The sequence below is a fragment of the Carassius gibelio genome, chromosome A21, assembly GCF_023724105.1.
Source record: "Carassius gibelio isolate Cgi1373 ecotype wild population from Czech Republic chromosome A21, carGib1.2-hapl.c, whole genome shotgun sequence".
Taxonomy (NCBI): domain Eukaryota; kingdom Metazoa; phylum Chordata; class Actinopteri; order Cypriniformes; family Cyprinidae; genus Carassius; species Carassius gibelio.
This window is the reverse complement of record NC_068391.1, coordinates 19,924,945-19,945,558: the sequence shown is the minus strand read 5'-3', so window position 1 is coordinate 19,945,558 and position 20,614 is coordinate 19,924,945. Positions and strand designations below refer to the sequence as shown.

Below are 20,614 nucleotides of genomic sequence, written 5' to 3'. Positions count from 1 at the left end.
TCAGACCAAATGCTAGTAGTTGTGCAATCTATAAATTTGCCTAAGTGTTTAAGGAACGGCTTGATTAAAGATGGAATGATTTATCACCTGAAAATTAGCTTTGTTAAAGCACAGCTGACATCATGCTGTGAGGCACCAGATGGCTGCATAGCTGTGGTGTCTTGGCTACCATGGGAGCAAAATATTACTTTAGAAAAACAATTCAGATTTCTGCTCATCGTGTTTAAAGAAGCAAGCATTTTTAGCAGCGAGAAGAGTTTTCTTTTGTGTTCTCTTGACATTAAAGATCCTTTTCCTAACACAGATCACAACAGGCATATGCAGCTGTCAGATACAGATCAAACTGTAAAACTATTGATTAAGTCTTTAGATGGTCCATACACATGCTGAGGTGAATACAAATCATCAGCGGAGGATTCTGGCCCTAAAACTCCTGCACAGTTTAAATCAAAATCTTTAGGATTGACATTGGTTTAAATACCACTTGGGGCATAGTGGTGTTCATTTAAATAGTGTTTATTTAAAATAGAACTCTTTTCTAAGAGTAAAAGTCTTTATTATCTCCTTGCTGAATAAACGCATTAAAGAAATATACTGACCCAAAACTTTTGAACTTTAGTGTATATTTCCGAATCAAAGAACCCTGAATAAAATGGGAATACACTAATGGGAAAAACTCCAAATATGGAAAAGGTGAGTATATATAGTCAAAACAAAATTCAGATGACTTTTAGCATGACAATATTTACACAACTCTCAATACTGTGTTGAACAATTACCAAGCAATGCTTGATTCTGTTCAATCTGTGGTATAAAAACACTTTAGAATAGGTAACACTTGTTAACTATTAACTACAAAATTTGCTGCTTATTAATAGTTAGTAAGGTAGTAGTTAGGTTTATGTATTGGGTAAGATTAGGGATGTAGAATAAGGTCTAGGAGAGTAATGCAAGCAAAGTTCTTAATTAGCACTAATACATGGCTAATAATCTAGTAATATGCATGCTAATAAGCAACTAATAGGTGTTACCTAATCTGAAGTGTCACCAAAGGTTGCATTAGCAATTAAGGACAAAACATTTAGGCATAACATTGTCAGGTCAAAGTGTCTGAATAATTTTTGGTCCCATTTTTTATTTTTTATTTGTGAGTAAATAATCAGGACATTTTTATTCTGGAAGTGAACTAATCCTTTAAGTTTGAATATTGTGTTTGCAGGATATACTCTACGTCAATTCGACCAATTAATTGGTTTAAATCTTTGCAAATGTTTTGATGTATGAAAATTATTTTGCTATTTAGATACCAGATACCAACTACCCTTGTAAGAGAAGTTTGAACAAGCAGGCTTTTCAGAAAATTAAAAATGGTGGAAAAAATCCGCAGCAGGAAATACAATTGTAGATATAATTGTTTTGTAGAGTTTAAGGATTGAGAGGAACACCAGAATTTTGACAATAATTTTTGTCAACAAGAGTAAAGACAAATTCAGCAAATTCTGACTGAATGCATCAAAAATCATTAAAAATGGCGGCAAAATGAAAAATTCAATAAATGGAAAATTTAAGTATATTTATTTTTATTTAATTTATTATTCATACATGCATATCAGGCTATATTACTACAACATGATAGCTTAAACATAAGGTTGCCTTTTTCTTCTTTTCAGCAGTGTTACAAAAATCTATACAACAATAAATTGTAAAACACATTAATGATACAGTACTTGTAAGTTATAGAGTATTGTTACAAACTGAGGTACACACACACACACACACACACACACACACACACACACACACACACGATTAGTAAACAGTTAAAGCAGTAATAAATTATTGGCCACATTGTGAAATAAAGAAATAAAAAAGCAACCAACAAGAGCATCAAGAAATGTACTCACTGGGGTATAAATATTCATCACAACACTGTCCACAGTTGAACAAAGTGATAGTTTTGGATAATGGAGAGTTGTAATATTGAAGGAGAAATACTTTGATAGCGATGACCTGATTGTCCATACTGTATTCAGGGCATCTCAAGTGAAGCAAGCCAGAGATTTCATGACATATGTGTGTGTAACAACACTGTGGCAATGATCTGTAACATAAAATTAGTGCTAAAGTGCTAATATCACTGTTGACCATCGTTTTTAAGCATTTTCTTGGTGACTCTTAAAGAAATGCTAGCATGTTGAATGTACATTATGATAATTAGACCAACTGTATTCTAACGGTTCCTGTGCTTACCTCACCTTGTCATCTGTTTATTTGTGCACCTGCCCTTGTGTCCTTCTCCTTGCATTGCACTAATTCTGTTTCCTTCCCTCTCTGTCATGATCTCGTCGCTAGCCCCATCCGATGTCCCTCTGATCTAATGAGGAGTGTGTACTCTGTGCAGGAATGGAAAATAGCAGCACTACGGTCGCAGATCTCGCCTCCTCAGGTTCAGTCGGACCACTCGTTCTCCTCCGGCTCAGAGTCCTCGTCTGATTCACTGTACTCTACAGCGATGCGTCGGGACAGGATGGTGGCCACGTCGTTACCCACTGGCTCTTTTTTGGCTTCCTGTTCTCTCTGCTCTTGCACCTTACGAAGCTGGAAACCTGGAGGAGGAGCCAACAGTTCAATACTTTAAAGAAGAGCCTTTCTTGCTCCTCGATGCTGCATTCAATGTATTGTATAATATCATTTATTTCTGTGATGCGCACCTGAATTTTTAGCATCATTAACCCAGTCTTCAGAAATCATTCTAGTATGCTGATTTATTAAAACAGATGTGCCGCTTAATATTTTTTTGGAACCTAATATGTTAATAATAGACATGCTAATAAGCAACTAGTCATTAGTGTGAATTGGACCCTATACTAAAGTGTTACCTTTTTTTTCTTCCTTTTTTAAAAATAAATTATTACTTATTAATACTTAGCAAGGATGTGTTAAATTGCTTAAAAGTAATAGCCTTAAATACTTGCCTTGTCCAGGATTCCTTGATGATTTGTAGCAATAAAAATGTCTTTACTGTCACTTTTGATCAATTTAATGAACCCTTGCTTAATAAAAGAATTCTCTTTTTTCATTAAAAAACTACTTATCTTAAATTTTTGAATGAAAAAAAATATGAAGCAGCAAAAACAATAGTAAATGTTTCTTGAGCAATGATGCTGAAAATTCAGCTTCGATCACAGGAATAAAGTACATTTTTACAATATATACATATAGCAAACAGCTATTTTAAACTGTAATAATATTTCACATTATTTCAGTTTTTACTGTATTTTGATCAAATAAACACAACCTTGGTGAACAGAAAATACTTATTTAAAAAATCTTTATGATTCCAAACTTTTGACTGGAAGTGTATATGTACACACACACACACACACACACACATATATACGTATATATACACAGAGGTGCATGTCTCTTTTTACATTATAAAAGTAAATATGTAAAAGGCCTATTTTAAGACTATTTTCTGAATCTCCAGTAGTCTAATGAATGAAAACAGCACATGGAACATGCTTCATTTAGCAGAATATGCTGAACACTGAGTTGTGTCCTGTGCATACTAACCTCTGCGGATGGCGGCCAGCAGGTCGCTCCGGGCATCACTCACGGGGATGAGAGGCACCTGGCCCTTCCTGGGAAGAGTAGACTCTCCAGATGGGTGTGTTATTCGGGATGGGGATGGGGTGTGGGTGGGGTGTCCTGGTGGAGGAGGGGGCGGGGCCACCGGCGGGCCGCCCATTACAGCATGTGAAGGTGAAGCAGTGTAGGCTGAAGGAGGAGCTGTAGGAGGAGATGGGATGTAGGGCCGTGAGAGGGACACCACTGTCCCCGGAGCCAGTGACGGAGGTCCAGACGTGCTGTCAAAGGCGGTCTGGGAGGAAGGAATGAGGGGAGGGGGTGGAGGAGGGGCAGGCGGGACGAAATGCTCCAGGATTTGATGGCCCCTGAGAAGTGATTACAAAGGAGAAATCTTTAAGGAACTATTTTGCACCAGAAGAGTATTCGTCACATCCCATCATTGCTCAAAAGAACAGTTCACACAAGTAAAGATCAGTCTTTCTGCAACAATTTCTTCCATTAAGAACTAAATGGCAATTATTACTTTCTTTGCATAACGGCATGTTTTTTAAAATAATTTTATTACCAAGTTGGCTTGAGAAAGATTGATCTACTTTTTAAACTTCTTCTTCTGAGACTAAATTTTAAAATGTATCTCCTACAGTTTTCAAGCTTCAACCACCAAACACCGAATAGTTCACCCAAAAATGAAAATGTACACACTCTCAGGCCAATCAAGGTGTAGATGAGTTTGTTTCTATGGGGGAACAAATATGTAGAAATGTAGCATTACATCACTTGTTTTCTAATGGATGCTTTGCAGTGAATGGGTGCCGTCAGAATGAGAGTCCAAACAGCTGATAAACACATCACAATAATCCACACCACTCCAGTCCATCAGTTAATATCTTGTGAAGTGAAAACTGTGTTTGTAAGAAACAAATCCATCAAGATATTTTTAACTTCAAACTATTGCTTCTAGCTAAACTATGAGTCCACAATCCATAGCAATGATTGCACCAGTGGAAAAAAAAACACATCCCTTTCACATCAAAATCTACCAACATAGTTGTTTTGAACTGTTGTAAACGGTGCTTGATCTGTGCGTATTTCACTCCTGATTCAGACCAGATGACTTTTTCAGTGTAGAAAGCAATATGATCGACTTGAATTTTATACTGAAGCAATGGTTTAAAGTTAAAATCATTAACTGATTGACTGGAGTGCTGTGGATTATTGTGATGTTTTTATCAGCTGCTTGGACTGACGGCACCCATTCACTGCAGAGCATCCACTGATGAGACACTGATGCAATGCTACATTTCTACAAATCTGATGAAGAAACAAACTCATCTACATCTTGCATTGCCCGAGCGTGAGGACATTTTTAGCAAATGTAAATTTTTGGGTGAACTATTCAAGTATATATACATATACTGAAGCTTTAGTCAGAGGAGTGACATGCCTGTATTCTTTGGCAGCTGTTGGCCGGGGTCCGTTGAGGGACGAGTCTGCCGCTGGGGGTCCGTGGTGGGTCTGGACGCGTCCTAGAGAGTGCTGTCGAGGTGCAGCGGCGGTGGACGAGGCTTGGGGCCGATACGCTCGGTCCAGGGATTGAGTCTGTGTGGGGCCTGTGTCCTTCCCATCAGCCCCTGCTGCACCTGCTTCCTGCGGGTGACTGGGACTCGCTGGATACGAGTGTTCATCTGACATGCCAGATCTTGTTTACAGCAAAGAATAACATTCAGACACACCATGCACATATAGTTATGAGTTATACTGAAATTAATTTCTGATCATACACTCTATGAACATAGGTAGTGAAAAGATTAACATCGTTTAAAAATGTGTGTGTAATTAAATTCCTAAATTATTTATTTGAAATTAACATAAAGGTACTTTTTTTCTTTTTGAAGAAAACCACATTGCATTCATGTATATTTAGTTGTCATGCATTAAAATGAGTAATATGGCTGCCAACTGCTCTGGGTGTGTTCACGGTGCTCTTGTTTTTGTGTCATATCAGGACACAACTCTGTATAATGACATGGGTATGACACAGGTATTACAAGGAGAGGGTGACTTATGAGGATCTAACCCATGTCCCCATTTTTCAAAACGCTTATAAATCATACAGAATGAGTTTTTTTGAGAAAGTAAAAATGCACAAAGTTTCCTGTGAGGGTTAGGGTTAGGGGTAGGGTTAGGTGTAGGGCCACAGAATATATTACGCCTATGGGAGGAACACACTTTTCATAAAAACAAACGTGTGTGTGTGTGTGTTTGTGTTCACTATTGTGTGTGTGCACTTGTATGGGTTAAATGCAGAGCATGAATTCAGTGTACGGGTCACTTTACTTCATCAGTGTCATGTTTCCAAGTCTCTGTTTTTTGATCTTTCAAAAACTCTTCTCCACTCTTTTTATTTAAAATGAGTAATGAACATAATTTCATTAAAACTGCTTTTCTGTTTTACTGAAGCTTGCTAGTTAAAATAATATTTCATGATGACAAATGCTCATGTTCCCAAAGCAACAAAAACAAAATATAATGCTTTTTACTAGTTTAAGACTCTGCATTAGTGAAAGAATTTCCTAATAGGTTTTAAGGTAGGTCATTTAAAACAGTGTTTTATAATACTTAACTATGGTGGCCGAGAGAGAACAACGTGCTGCAAATGAAAAAACATATGCAAATAGAAAAAAAACCCTGCAAATTTAGAAAACATCCTTCATCAATTTGACAACACACACACATGCTGCAAATTCTCACAACAAAAGCAAACACACACACGTGCTGCAAATACGCACAGACCACATCGCAAAGGCATTTCTTTGTTGGAGTTTGTTTGAGTATTTGCAGCGCGTGTGTCTTCAAATTTATTACGATGTTTTCTTAATTTGCATGTGTTTTTTTTTTTTCATTTTCAGAACACAGATCATTTTTTATTTTCTAAAAAAGGATGAGATGAATCTGCCCACTTGTGCACTAGTTACATAATGATGTTTTTTCATCTCACTTTTATGACACAACACTTAATTAAGGCATCTCTATTTATAGTGTTGCTTCAATATAAGGATTTAAAGCTGACTGTTGGTTATTTTCAAGGGTTTGTTAAATATAACTACTGTCTATGAACAATAATATCTTTATTTTTTTAAACTGCATGTGCCCATGAACTTACAAAATGAGTCGTTTTATGGCATAGGATTCACTATAACTGCTTATGCTACTATTATTTAGCTTGCTTAACTGCTGATAAACTAATGGCAATTTTAACTCCTGATTGCGCACTTGTAGTGTACTTTAAATCTTAAAAAGTACATTTTAACAAATCTGTACTTGAAGCTAAAGAAAGTACACTTCCTAAAACACTTAAATAAAAAGTTTTTTTTGTAGGTTGTTACCTTAAAGAGCCATTTCTAACTGACTTAACCTAAAAAAATGAATATTGTTGGTATAATGAGAGGAGTCAAAGCACAGTTCATTTATGGGTGAACTATTTCTTTAAGTGGTTTGAGCATACAGTATAGAGATCTCAAGACTCACCGATCTGGAGACAGAGATCCCTCAGAGGACATGCCATGGTAAGGAGACGGTGTTAGTCGAGTGTCCGGACGAAACTCCTTATCGTACGCCATCATGTTCCACTCCTGACGCCGGTTATGAGCTTTACGGACTTTCTTTACCTCGCGACTGGGATCCTCTATGTGCTTTTGCTCTTGCTGAGGCAGAAAAAAGGAAATGTTTCTATAAGTTTAAACAAATCTTTTTGGGGCAAATTTTTTTCAAATAAATTCCATATTTTCCAAACGCTAAGTACCATTCTCACAACAGATCATCAAAAATCAATCATGCTTCCTGTATCGTATAGAATTACACTCGGGTATGTCAACAGTTCTGTTGTATTTTAATCAGTCCTCTCTATATTATGTCTAATCAGTGATTTTGTTTTAGCAGCCAACATTTTACAATGCAACTATTTCATCATATTATCTATTTTACCAACTTACCATGTGTTACCAGAACATGCAATGTTCCCAATGCCTTCACTAGAGAATATTCTGAGCTGCGATGTGAAAAATAATAAATCCACTTCACACTTTTAAGAGCAATCTGAAACATATTGGTCAATGGCAAAAATTTCTAGTGTAATGCAATTGATATATTATGGAAGCCAGTTTCCGCCACTAAATAAAAACATTAAAAAAAGCTAATTACGCCTTTTTATATTCCAGTTCAGATTATGTTTAAATTGCAATTTTTGAGTTTAAATCTCACAATTCTAATATATATATTTGAGATATAAACTCACAATTGCACGTCAGATTTGTAAGATATAAAGAAGCAATTCTGAGCAATAAAGACGGAATTGTGAGAAAAAAATATGAATTGCAAGATTTAAACTCAAAGTTGCAGGAAAAGTCAGAATTCTGAGACATAAGCTCAAAATTGTGAGAAAATAAAGTCAGAATTGTCATTATATATATATATATATATATATATATATATATATATAAAAAATATATATATATATATATATATATATATATATATATATATATATATATATATATATAACTACGACTTTATTTATATCTCACAAAGATTTTATTTCTCAGAACTATTTTTCAGAATTGTACGTTTATAATTGTAAATTATAAGTTTGTAAATCTCTAAATTGCATTTACCCTCATAAGAAATATAGTTAAATGTATCTGAAATTGTCTACTACAAATACATTAACATATTTATGTACTTAATAAAAATACCCTGCAATTGTATTATATTAGTATACTAAAATGGTATACTTAAAGTCTGCTAAACTGGAACAACAAATTTTGTACCTCATGCACTTTAATTCTGAGGAAGTGATTAGTGAAGTTATCATTTGCAAATATACTTTAAATATCTTGCATTTACAAATACTGTAATGTATTTTATTGTCTTTTGTTGTTTGCACTTTTAGTTTGAAGTTCTGTTTTGTATCTTGTCGTTCTTGCTTTCTATTTCCTCTTTTCTGCTGTGTCTTTTTGGCCCATTTTGTGTATTTAAACCTTCATGCTTGGGGACAGGTCTTGTATTTTTTAATGTGTCTATTATCGTCACAATAATGCAAGAATGCACTTGCAGTGTATTTGATCCTGTAAGCAGTCTGTGTACTTACATAATGCATGTTTCTGGCCATACACAAACACACACACCTTCTGCCGTCGTTTCTCCTTCCTCTTGTTTTCTGTGGCTTGCAGCATCTTTTCCTTCCAAAGGTTAAAAAAGTAGGATGGATCGGTGTAGAATTTGAGCCCATCTTTTTTGTCATCCCTGTTAGACAACAAAACACTGTACTTAGAAATGAAAGCGTTTTGCTTAATATTAATATTTCATATTGCTTACATTTCATCCCCGAGATTTAACTAAAAATACTATAGATTCAGAAAAATAATATTATTTATTATTATTATTTTGCATAAAGAAAATAAAGAATATTTTAAGAGTTATTATTTGGATTAGCCAACGCCATATGATAATAACGACAAATGAAAAGAGAACCTTAACCTAAATGTCTTCTGTACACCAAAATGCAACAGATAAAATAGCAATTTTATGTTCAAATAGAAAAATAATGATGCAGAGGAAGCATTTAGATTAGTAGTAACTGTTTTAATGAGTTAATTGTTTGGTCATGTTTTATTCAAGACCCAAGCTGTGTTGTGAGAGAGCTGTAATTTGTGCATGAGATGTGAAAAACTGAATTTAATCATGTTTTTTTCTGTTATTGTGGTGGTTGGAACATGAGGAGGGGCATAGCGAAATTACTGTATTTCTTCCATTCTACATGTAAGAATACTGTAATCCTGACAGCAATTCCTATTTTTAGAAAATGTTTTAGTAATGTGTTAACATCTTCTTTTTTTAAACCATAACTGTATATGACACACAGTTAACTTTTTGTGATTGTCTAATGATTTCACATCTATTTTTTTCTAATGAAGGTTAAATTAAATTTTAAAACTATTTTAGTCCCTAAATTTAAGATGTATGCATTTGAATTGCATATACATTTATATCCATTTGGATTTGACCATTTTAACATAAACTAATAAACTCTCAAATAGTTCACTCAAAAATGAAAATTTGCAGTTAATTTGCACACACTCAGCCCATCAAACATGTAGGTGACTTTTTCTTCAGTAGAACAGTAAAGAACATTTTGAGCTGAAACTGTGGTGAAACAGAAACTAAATGAATCCCTGTGGCTCCTGACGATATATTGGGGTTTTATGGGGTGAAATGATTGGTCTGTGCAAGAAACTTTTCATTTCTGGGTGACTTTTCTTGCTGAAGCATATACAGACCTGTATGGCGTGAGGATGTTGAGAGGAGGTGGTTTGTCACAGCGCTGGTACATCTCCATGACAGGGTTCGGGATGGAGTTTCTGGACACCACCTGCTGGTCCTGAATAGTGGAACTCTTGAATGCTTTCCGCATGTTGATGTCCTGTAAGGACACTGTAGAGCAAGCAGACAGACCCGGAAAACATTATCAAACACTATCACAAACCTGTTAGAAATGACAGAAGTGCCAGATTTACAGTTTGCGCCTGTGCAAACCTTCTTTTGTTGTTAGAAACTATACTTTGGATTTACAAAAGATGTGCAGTGAAACATTAGTGATGTAAAGATGTGAACACAGCTATTTTACGGCTGACCTTATTGCATAGAAATTTGTAGGAGTGTCCTTTTTAGACAAGAGTATTTAATAAATTAATCGTGCCAGCTGATTTACTAAGGTTTGCAGTAGTCTGTTTACTGGTAATTGCACCATTATTTAATGCTCAAAAAAGTAGGTCTTAATCTATTTTACTCCAGTGTTGTTATACACACCTGGTTATCATCAACTATGTTTGTTTGAGACGCTGTGCTAATTTGCATTGCTCTGTGTAGATTATGTTGGTCATTTTAGAAAATATATGCTAGCTCAGTCTGATGAATGACGCATAATAAAAAAAACATCACAATAAGGTCTTTCAAAGAGAATATTTTTGTCTTTATTTAGAGTAAGTAAACTAAATAATGACAAACAAATAATTTTAGCTATATTTTAAGTAAAAACTCAAGTTGTAACTATTATAGCTTTTGTTTACAAACCCGATTCCAAAAAAGTTATCTCATAAATCTCATAAACTTATATTTTATTCCCAATAGAATATAGATAACATATCAAATGTTGAAAGCGTGACATTTTGTAATGTCATGCCACATATTTGCTCATTTCGGATTTCATGAGAGCTACACATTCCAAAAAAGTTGGGACAGGTAGCAATAAGAGGCCGGAAAAGTTAAATGTACATATGAGGAACAGCTGGAGGACCAATTTGCAACTTATTAGGTCATTGGCAACATGATTGGGTATAAAAAGAGCCTCTCAGAGTGGCAGTGTCTCTCAGAAGTCAAGATGGGAGAGGATCACCAATTCCCTGAATGCTGCGGTGAACAATAGTGGAGCAATATCAGAAAGAGTTTCTCAGAGAAAAGAATCTGAGATTCAGATTCAGAGAATCTGGAACAATCTCTGTGTGTAAGGGTCAACGCCGGAAAACCATACTGGATGCCAGTGATCTTTTGCCGGCACTGCATCACATACAGGAATGCTACTGTAATGGAAATCAGAACATGGACTACTTCCAGAAAACATTGTCTGTGAACACAATCCACCGTGCCATTCACCGTTGCTGGCTACAACTCTATAGGTAAAAAAAGAAGCTATATCTAAACATGATCCAGAAGCGCAGGTGTTTTCTCTGGGCCAAGGCTCATTTAAGATGGACTGTGGCAAAGTGGAAAACTGTTCTGTGGTCAGACGAGTCAAAATTTGAAGTTCTTTTTGGAAAACTGGGACGCCATGTTATCTGGACTAAAGAGGACGAGGACAACCCAAGTTGTTATCAGCGCTCAGTTCAGAAGCCTGCATCTGATGGTATGGGGTTGCATGAGTGCGTGTGGCATGGGCAGCTTACACATCTGGAAAGACACCATCAATGCTAAGGGTAAATCCAAGTTCTAGAACAACATATGTTCCCATCCAGACGTCGTCTCTTTCAGGGAAGACCTTGCATTTTTCAACATGACAATGCCAGACCACATACTGCATCAATTACAACATCATGGCTGCGTAGAAGAAGGATCCAGGTACTGGAGCCTTCAGTCCAGATCTTTCACCCATACAAAACATTTGGCGCATCATAAAGAGGATGAGAAAAAGAAGACATCAGTAACCTAACGTTCTCTTTCTAACATTTGTTCAGTATCTCACTATGGGATATAGACACCTCCTGTATTGTTGTGAGTGGGTTATGATCTGAATCATAGCTCCCGACGGAGGTGAAATTGCCCCTTAATAAAACTACAACCTGACTACTCACTCCCAGGACTGAGCGAGACAGAGAGGATTCTATCACATCTAGTCTACAGAAATGAGCAAATGTGTGCGGAGAAGACCAGCTCGTAGCAGCGCAAATTTATTAAATAGAAATGCCTCTAAACAGAGCCCAAGATGTAGCCATACCTCTAGTAGAGTGTGCTCGTAGTCCTATTGCGGGCTCTATATTCTCATTATTGTAACATAACATGATAGCCTCCACCACCCAGAGAGAAAGGCATTGACAGGAGATTTTTTTCTTTTTGTTTTCTTTGTAAGAGTCAGTCCACAAGACAAACAGCGGATTGCTACCACGAAGTGTGCGGTTTCTCTGAACATACTGTGACGAGTCAGCATCCTCCCCCCTAATTATCATCAACACTCCGGCCCTTAATCGCCGCCCTCCGCCAGCCAAGTTCCCGACAGGAGTGAGTGGATGAGAGAGGAAGGGCACTGAAATAGCCAGGGCTGGTGACTTTTGACAAGGCACTCCTTGTGCATGCATGCTGGTGTCCTCGTGGGTCCAGGAAGGGTGCTTAGAGGGAATCCCACGCCGCCCAGACCAAAATTGGAGTGTGTGCGGATTGATCTCCCTTGTTAAAAAAAGAGAGGCAGCTGTGAAATGTCTCGATGCATTCCTCTGATAGGAAAGCTCGAAACATCACTGAATTCAGCCTGAGACCCAATTAGACTATTTCCTGTGAAGGAGTTAGACAAGTCTTCGTCTGGTTTATCTTGAAACCTAATCACTCCAGATACGTCACTAGTGTGTACATATCGCTCTCTGCATGCCACGGGGATAGTGTGAAGATGAGCAGATCATCCAGATATGATGAAACTGGGAGCCCTCTGTTCATCCCTTCCACACATTTGCTGAAAACCCTGGGAGCTAAAGCAAGGCCAAAGGGGATTTTCATATACTTATATGTTGTGCCCTGATAAGCGAACCTCAGATATTTTCTGTGAGCAGGAAAAATATCTGTGTGAAAATATGCGTCATGGAAGTCCACTGAGGTGAACCAATCAACCTGACGAATACTTTGACAGAAAGTTCTGAGCAAAAGCATTTTGAATTGGTATTTTCTGGTGTTTATTGAGGACCTGTAAATTCAAAATGTGACGGAGACATCACCCTCTTTTCGGAATCACAAAATAATGGGAGTAGAAGCTTTTGTGGCTGTCTTTCATCGGAATAGCATGATGGTTGACAATACTTTGTCATCGTCATCTTCCTCTCCCATGAACAGGTCTTCAAACAGCAGGGGAAGGACGGGTGACTACCTCTCCATCATCTCTCCCCACGAGCTGACGGCCTCAGTTGCCTCTGACGGACAATTTATCGGTTCGTCTCTGGTTTGAGCAGAGAGGCATGGGTCCGAGTTCCCAGCTACTTCCACAAGAAAACTCCACTCTTGGGTTTTAACCAAGAATGTCATGCAATGAGGACAGCCCTCGGGGTTTGACAGAGCTGCCTGAGTGTGTTTAGCGCCCAAACAGGAGATGCACAGACCATGTGAATCCTTTGCAGAAATCCACATTCCGCAAGCACACAAATGAGGAGGACAACCTTTTCCTCCGGGGATTGTTGGCTCTTTCGCAGTGGCTATGAAGCCTGTGCTCTCTTTGTATGCTAAGCCCACCACAACGTGACAATTAGTATGGATTTTTGCTGTGATAGAGAGCTCTCCTTTTCCTGCTTTTTGGTATGTGGTGAGCGACCCAAAAACTTGGAAAATAAATTTAAAACTTAAAGCAGAAAACTCGCCTTTACACATTAGTTATGTCACTCTAAGTTAAGTCAATCAACAAAAGTTAGGAATGTTTTGTGTTTATTTACAGTGGTTTATTTAAAGGAAGGTGGCACTCCCTGATCAATGCAGTGATTGGTCTGCCATGGTTGGCAGATGTGGTGTTATTGGTGCTTCGACAATCGGTCACACCTGAGGTGTTCCTATAGTTCAGATACTGAACGAATGTTAGAAATGATAGAACTTTCACTATCAGTTAGAGACTCGTGGTTCTGTTTGAAATTACTTTGCAATTGTAAATGTTAACTGCACAGTAAGTTTCATTCATTTTATGCACTGTTAATGAAGAGAGTCAGACAGTGAAGCACATTATGGATGCACATTACATCACACAGCATTTACGTAGGAACTTCCCATAAGGACTTGAAGGCACTGCACTATTAATTATGCTCTCTTGTCAACTGCCTCTTATTCAACTTGACTATTCCACTGTGCTCTTAAATAACTCAGCTAGTGTCTAGACGTCAGTGGGACACGCAGCACTGCATCTACACGGCTAATTACTGCAGCTGCCTCATCTGTGCATTTTACCATTTCATATGAGAAAAACTATCCTCATATCACACTCACACAGAAACTTAAAGGTATTCACAGCAACCCATCAAAATAAAAGTTCTGTTTAACTTGAAACTTAAATTGTGACAGAAATATATAACTATTAAAGCACAGAATGTGCATCTTAATGTAATAATAATAATAATAATAATAATAATAATATACCGTTATTATTACTTTTGTAAGGAATAATAAAAAAATTCCCTCATGTTTCAATTTTAACAGTAAACTTCTGTTGTGAAGAACTCTTAATTTCATTTATGCCTTCATTTGTTTATCAGAAAAATGTAAATACACAACACAGAATCATAGAGCCCTATTAATAAATGAATTAATGAATAAGATGCTTGTTGATGAATCCAATTAATTAGACATGCATTTTAATTATACAATTTCACTAAACGGAAAACACAACATTTTGTTAATATAAAATGTAATTTGAGAGAAAAACTGCTTATTTCATAAGGCACTGAAAATGTTACTTTTTGTTACATTTTTAATAAACTGATGTTGTTAAATCGTTAATCTGTAAACCGATTGAAAGTCATCATTTCAGTTAATTAGACATGCTTTTTGATCTCTTAAATTTAATTAACCATTAAAGACCAGAAATATAGAAAAACTAAAAGCTGAAAAATTAAGATAAAAAATGTGAAACTATTTGGGAAAAAATAAAATAGAATTTGAGAAAAAAACATATCGGATTTCACAGGGCCCTAGCCTTGCAGTATGAGTCTGGGTACCAGCACCAAACTTCTCGACAGCCCTGTGGTTGCATTCTGGTGTATTTCCAGGCTGTGTCACAAAAGATCAGGTCAGCACTGGGTCTGTATTCGCTAATGCACATTCATTCTTACTCACCCTCCTCCACTGTGGAGTCCAGTTGTGTGACCTTCACCGCCAGCAGGTCGACGCGCTCTTGTAAACTGTTCATGCGAAGGTAGAAGCTGTTGGCCTCGTTAAACAGCTCCCCGAAGATGTCCTCCGCATGTCGACCTGAATCAAGAAACACATTATCACTGATGTGCAATCTCATTTTTAATTAGAGATACCATGAAATATGCAGATTTTTTCTTGTTTTACCTACACTGAATAAATGTTGTAGAAAGTCTAAAATTGTTAGTTTACTAAATAATTACAAAGAAACAACAAGTAACACATTGAAATAATGGTAACACTTTAGAATAAGGGCCTCATATTCAGTATTAACTAAGAGTTTTCCCTCTATAAACTCCTGATCTGCTGCTTATTAATAGTCTAGTAATAGTAAGGTAGTTGTTAGTTTAGGTGGGTTGGGTTAAGAGATCTAAAATAGGCTCATGCAGAATAAGACATTGATATGTGCTTTATAAGTAATAATAAACAGCCAATATGCTAGTAATATGTAATAAGATAATAAACTAGTTAATAATGAGAATTGTTCCCTAAACTAAAGTGTTACTGAAATAATTTTGAAGAAAAAAAACTAAAACAGTGTTTTCTGGTAAAATTTACACAATGTATTTTAAAATTTTTACAGTGTACTTTCTTCTGAAAATTCTTCTAAAAGGAGTAAAAACTCAATATTTAAAAATAATTTGCTGTTTCCCCAAAAAAATTACAAGCCAAGATGCTAAAGTGCAAAAAAAAAAAAAAATGCACTACCTGCCAATTCCTCATTCTTTGCATATCTCTGCTCTGTGCAGGAGAGGCAAGGAGGGAAATGTTTGTGAGATAGCTCACTTCATGTTATCAGAGAATCGGGGTTACATCAGTAACCTAACGTTCTCTTTCTAACATTTGTTCAGTATCTCACTATGGGATATAGACACCTCCTGTATTGCTGTGAGTGGGTTATGATCTGAATCATAGCTCCCGACGGAGGTGAAAACAGATTAATATAAAATGCTCAGTGCATTTTAAAATCTTCAACAATTTCATTTCACAATCTTTTGTAACTTACCTTTTGATCTTAATATATTAGTTCTCACATATGAACTAAAACTTCCTATATTGAAAATATGTCGACATTATTATCAAAATGATCAGTGTGTTGGGGTTAGTTATTATAAATAAATAAATAAATAAATAAAAATAAAAATAAAAAACAACAAAAAATTATTTTGATGAGTTACGCTGACATAATATTAAATAAAAATAAAAAACAACAAAAAATTATTTTGATGAGTTACGCTGACATAATATTAAATAAAAATAAAAAACAACAAAAAATTATTTTGATGAGTTACGCTGACATAATATTAATTATTGCTTAATATAGTGCGCAATTTAAACTTACATTTCTTAGTTGATTAATTAATACAATTAATGGATTTATAATTTTTTTTTATGAAGTTGTAGTAGCTTAATGAAATGAATCTTGATAACGTTAACAACTGTCCCCTGTTGTTCCCCTGCAAAACATTTGTCACTAATTAGTTAAATTAACACGTTAAAATGACAATAATTATTTGAATTAAAATGATTTGGCTACATTTATTTATTTATCAGACATTTTTTATCCCAAGAAACTTATAAGTCAAGAACATCTCAAGCAATTTGTCATAAACTAGTTGTCTGTCTTTGTGTAATGGATTACGCTGGTGAATAATGTTGAAAATGACTGTACTAGAAAACCATCATGCTCAAAGCTGAAATACAGCTGACTGCTCAGAACTGATGCTGCAAAGTCTATTGGCTTCATATCAACCCATGACTGCATTAAACCAGGGAGAAAAACTGAACCTACTGAGTCCTCCCAGCTGTTTGATGATAGTCGCCAGTGCAGTGTTTGTGACACATTCCAGCTCGTTGTTCACCCCGTCGGGCAGGGCACCTCGGCACAGGTGTTTGGGCTCGATGGTCCTCTTCACAAGAGGCATGGCTGTGCTCAACTACACACAACGACCTGAGAGAGCACAGAAGGGGGTTTCACACAACATTAATGCTATTTTAAACAATGCATTTTTTAAATCAACAAATGCAACTTTTTAAATGGCTCATTTTACTAAAACAGTTAATTTTTGAGATTTGGATATCACAGAACTCTGAGTCTGTGGGGGAAATTCATTGCACCTAATCTCCACATAAAATATGAATAAAGATTATTTGCTACTGTATAAAGTGTTGTCTACATTCGTCAGAAGAAACCCTAAAACAGGGTTTTCCGGGTCAAAACATGGTGTGTATGAACACTGATGTCTTTTAGCACTATAGTAGCTCTTGTCTTACATTATGATTCATAAGTGAACAAACAAACGCCTCTTTAATCAGTGGAGTGGTGTTAGGTCTGTTCATATATGGTTAATATTTATTCATGAAATGTGTAATTGAGCCAGTTATTTTCAGCACGATTCGTTAGCAATGTCAAAAATATGATTGAAGGTACATTTGCAACGGGGAGAACATTTTCCTTGCATATTTTCCCAACATTGCATAAAATGCATAATACAGCTGATTGTAAACGGGAAAGAGATGATAAACAATGAAGTCACGTCCTCACTTGGATGAATGCAATTAAAAATGACTGCATTCATTTACTGACTGCATTAATCTAAAGCATTGGGTAATTAGTCATTATAATTGATTTTTATATTTCATAACCAATGTATCAAAGCCTACCCTCACCACACGGTTTCAGTGTTTCACTTTTATGATGAAACTTCAAATAAATAACTATTAGCTTTGTATTTTTAAAATGTAGCCTGCTATAAAATAATCATATTATATATATCTGAGTCTAAATCTGGGCAGAATGTGCGAAGACGATTTTTCATGATTATTTACAGCAAGATCTGCATTTTCATGTGTTTAAATAAAAGCTTTTTGTTATAAGAGACAAAAAATGCTCCTTTCTTTTCCTTGATTTATAATATTTAACAAGTTTGTGACAGCAAACGTAACATTTTGGACAAGCCAAACATGCCAGTCTCTAAGCGACGTCATTTATTAAAGCCACAAAATGAATTTTATTCAGTAAAAAAGGATAATGAATGACGCAAAAAGGAATTTGAAAAACTTTTAGTTGGAAAATCTGAACTAAAAACACAGATCACAGGCATCAATCACTTCACTGAACACGTGCCGGCTAATAAATAAATAATTATTACCTTGAATTACATCTGTTTCCAAATCCACATTACTTGAACATCACAACATCGATGTCTGTAAAAAAATAAGATGCACAATACATGGCAGCATTTACGAGAAACAGAGGTCCACACACTACTTTGACAAATTCATTGCTTCAAAGCACGTGAATATAAATCTGTTCTGCACCTGCATAAACTGATTTTTACTTCTCTTAAACTTCAAAAACTTCAGGATAATATATTGTATGTCCTAATATTTCCATTTACAAGAATGAGGTTTCTTTTTCCAGAGTGCAACAACAAACAGAAACAACAAGAAAAACTGAATAAATAACACAACAGAATATAATAAATATAATAAACAGTCAATGGGTGAATGAAATACAAACACAAATATAAGAAAACAACAGAGCAGAGCATTTTGTAAAGAAATAAACAAATGTTGCATGTATTATATCTGCTTAGTATGAGAAAATAAAACAAGATTTGCTACTTGCCTCAAACCAGGCCTCAGTAAACATCCTTATTTCTCTGCACAGAAGAATTATCTCTCACTTTCTGAAACACACAGCCTGTCTCTATTGTCAGAGGCAGGAACTGATTCATGAGAGGAAACCATGGCAATGCCTCAACTATGCTGGTGACAAGACATGTTAAGACCCCTTCACCAAAAAAACCCTTTACGTAATCTGTTCCCAGTGAATCCAACCCTGCATTCCCGGGCTTGCGGCTGCTTTCAGATCTGTGGGAACGGGGCACCCGGGTTTCAGGCTCGGTAGAATGTGGAGTATCATGGAAATAAGGAAATGTCACATTAAGTGACAAACATAGATTACACCTCATGGCCAAATGTTCTTTTTTCTTGCCAACTGTTGCTTATAAGCAGGAGGCTGGAGTTTGTTAATCACTAAAATAAGCAGAATTCCTCTAAACTGCAAGCTGGTGCTCACAAAGGGGTTTTAATAAGAGCATTGATTACTGGTTTCAGGCTTGTGCATGTTTTCAGTGAACTAGTCACCAATGTCTTTTAGATGCTAATGTTTAATAGTGCTAATTAAATTGACCACAAGATGAAGCTCTTGACAGAAGACTATGGGTGCAATTTATTATGAGGAATCAGGAAGTATACGTTTACAAGACATGACTGCTGCACCATCAGTTTACTTTAGCACATGTTAATGCAATAACACGCATGAAGCCAACCCAATAGTGTCTTAAATTCTGCTCGGATTTGCCAAGATACTCATAATCAAAGATTTCACATCATTACATCATTTTGTGACCCTCTCTGTGAAATACAGGCTAAAGTCTCCAAATCTAATTATGAGATAACAAGCATAAAAGTTTGATGATTTTATACAGAAAACAGTAACTGACCAAAAAATGACTTCAGCTGGGTTTCCACTGAAAGGGTGACATTTTGTGGCTATTTTTAAATTCAGATTTCAGCAGAAGCATCGTAGACAAAATTTAGGACGAGCTGAACTGTGTGAGAACTCAGTCGGTCTGTGGCTGTTGATCGACATGACGTCACTCACCCAGAACGCTGACGTCATCCGTCCAGACCCCTGTGCTGGCATGTGATATGATAACAGGTGTATCTTCGGCCACATGGGAAAACGAACGAAACGGTGGCAGTCATAAATATGAGCTTGACGATTAATGATCTATTAACTTATTTGAAAGCAGGTGCTAGATATTAGAGCCAGCACCGTTAGCCTATACCTTGGCGTCTTTCCTTCTAGTCATCTCGGGGTTATCACGTACATGAGAACACTGAAGGTAACCCTGTGCGTAATTGCCATTTACTTACTTATAGCTGTAGTTGTCTCCTCTCGGTGTTCTTTTCCGGTGAAATATTCGCCGTCACATGCCGTTAATACGCGGTGGCATCACGTCGATGTTGTGGTGCGATGAACGGCGGAGGTGGTGCTGAAAATGCACGCGCGCGTTGCCTGGAAGCGTCGCCAGTCGCTGTGCGCTGCAGCGTGGATGTTTTGCGCATGTGTGCGCGTGCCCAAAAGACCACCACCCTGAGTGTGTGTGTGTGTGTGTGAGGGGAACACTGATATATGATGGAGGAAATATGAGTTTTAACGCTGTTACCCAATTCAACCAAGTCTTGCCATTTAACTGTTTAAATGGCTTCTTTGTATAGTCATCTAGTGGCCAAAGTTGAGCCACCCTTGTTT

General features: G+C 36.5%; 1 protein-coding gene across 3 annotated transcripts; it reads right to left on the bottom strand.

Moving 5' to 3' along the window:
• Nucleotides 1–1,563: 1,563 nt before the first annotated feature.
• Nucleotides 1,564–20,396, bottom strand: LOC127941331 (actin-binding protein WASF3-like). Of its 3 annotated transcripts, XM_052536279.1 has the most exons (11): nucleotides 20,236–20,394; nucleotides 19,961–20,023; nucleotides 18,441–18,495; nucleotides 17,081–17,239; nucleotides 15,214–15,348; nucleotides 9,927–10,080; nucleotides 8,775–8,892; nucleotides 7,120–7,295; nucleotides 5,036–5,290; nucleotides 3,577–3,956; nucleotides 1,564–2,606 (listed from the first exon to the last, which is right to left on the bottom strand). In XM_052536279.1, the coding sequence occupies exons 4-11, from the start codon at nucleotides 17,211–17,213 to the stop codon at nucleotides 2,449–2,451; spliced, it is 1,509 nt and encodes a 502-aa protein (XP_052392239.1). In that variant the 5' UTR covers nucleotides 17,214–17,239; nucleotides 18,441–18,495; nucleotides 19,961–20,023; nucleotides 20,236–20,394; the 3' UTR covers nucleotides 1,564–2,448. The 3 variants fall into 3 exon arrangements, with proteins under 3 accessions (XP_052392239.1, XP_052392238.1, XP_052392237.1); XM_052536278.1 differs by lacking the exon at nucleotides 19,961–20,023 and having other exon boundaries at nucleotides 20,236–20,396; XM_052536277.1 differs by having other exon boundaries at nucleotides 18,441–20,023; nucleotides 20,236–20,393.
• Between the last annotated feature and the right edge of the window lie 218 nt (nucleotides 20,397–20,614).

Excerpts from the sequence above, each read along its gene's own strand:
- LOC127941331 (XM_052536278.1), bottom strand. The coding sequence starts at position 17,213 with ATGCCTCTTGTGAAGAGGACCATCGAGCCCAAACACCTGTGCCGAGGT. Across the intron at positions 10,081-15,213 it reads GGACTCCACAGTGGAGGAGG|TGTCCTTACAGGACATCAAC; the intron begins GTGAGTAAGAAT and ends CTTGCTCTACAG. Across the intron at positions 5,291-7,119 it reads GGATCTCTGTCTCCAGATCG|ATCTGGCATGTCAGATGAAC; the intron begins GTGAGTCTTGAG and ends GCTGTAAACAAG.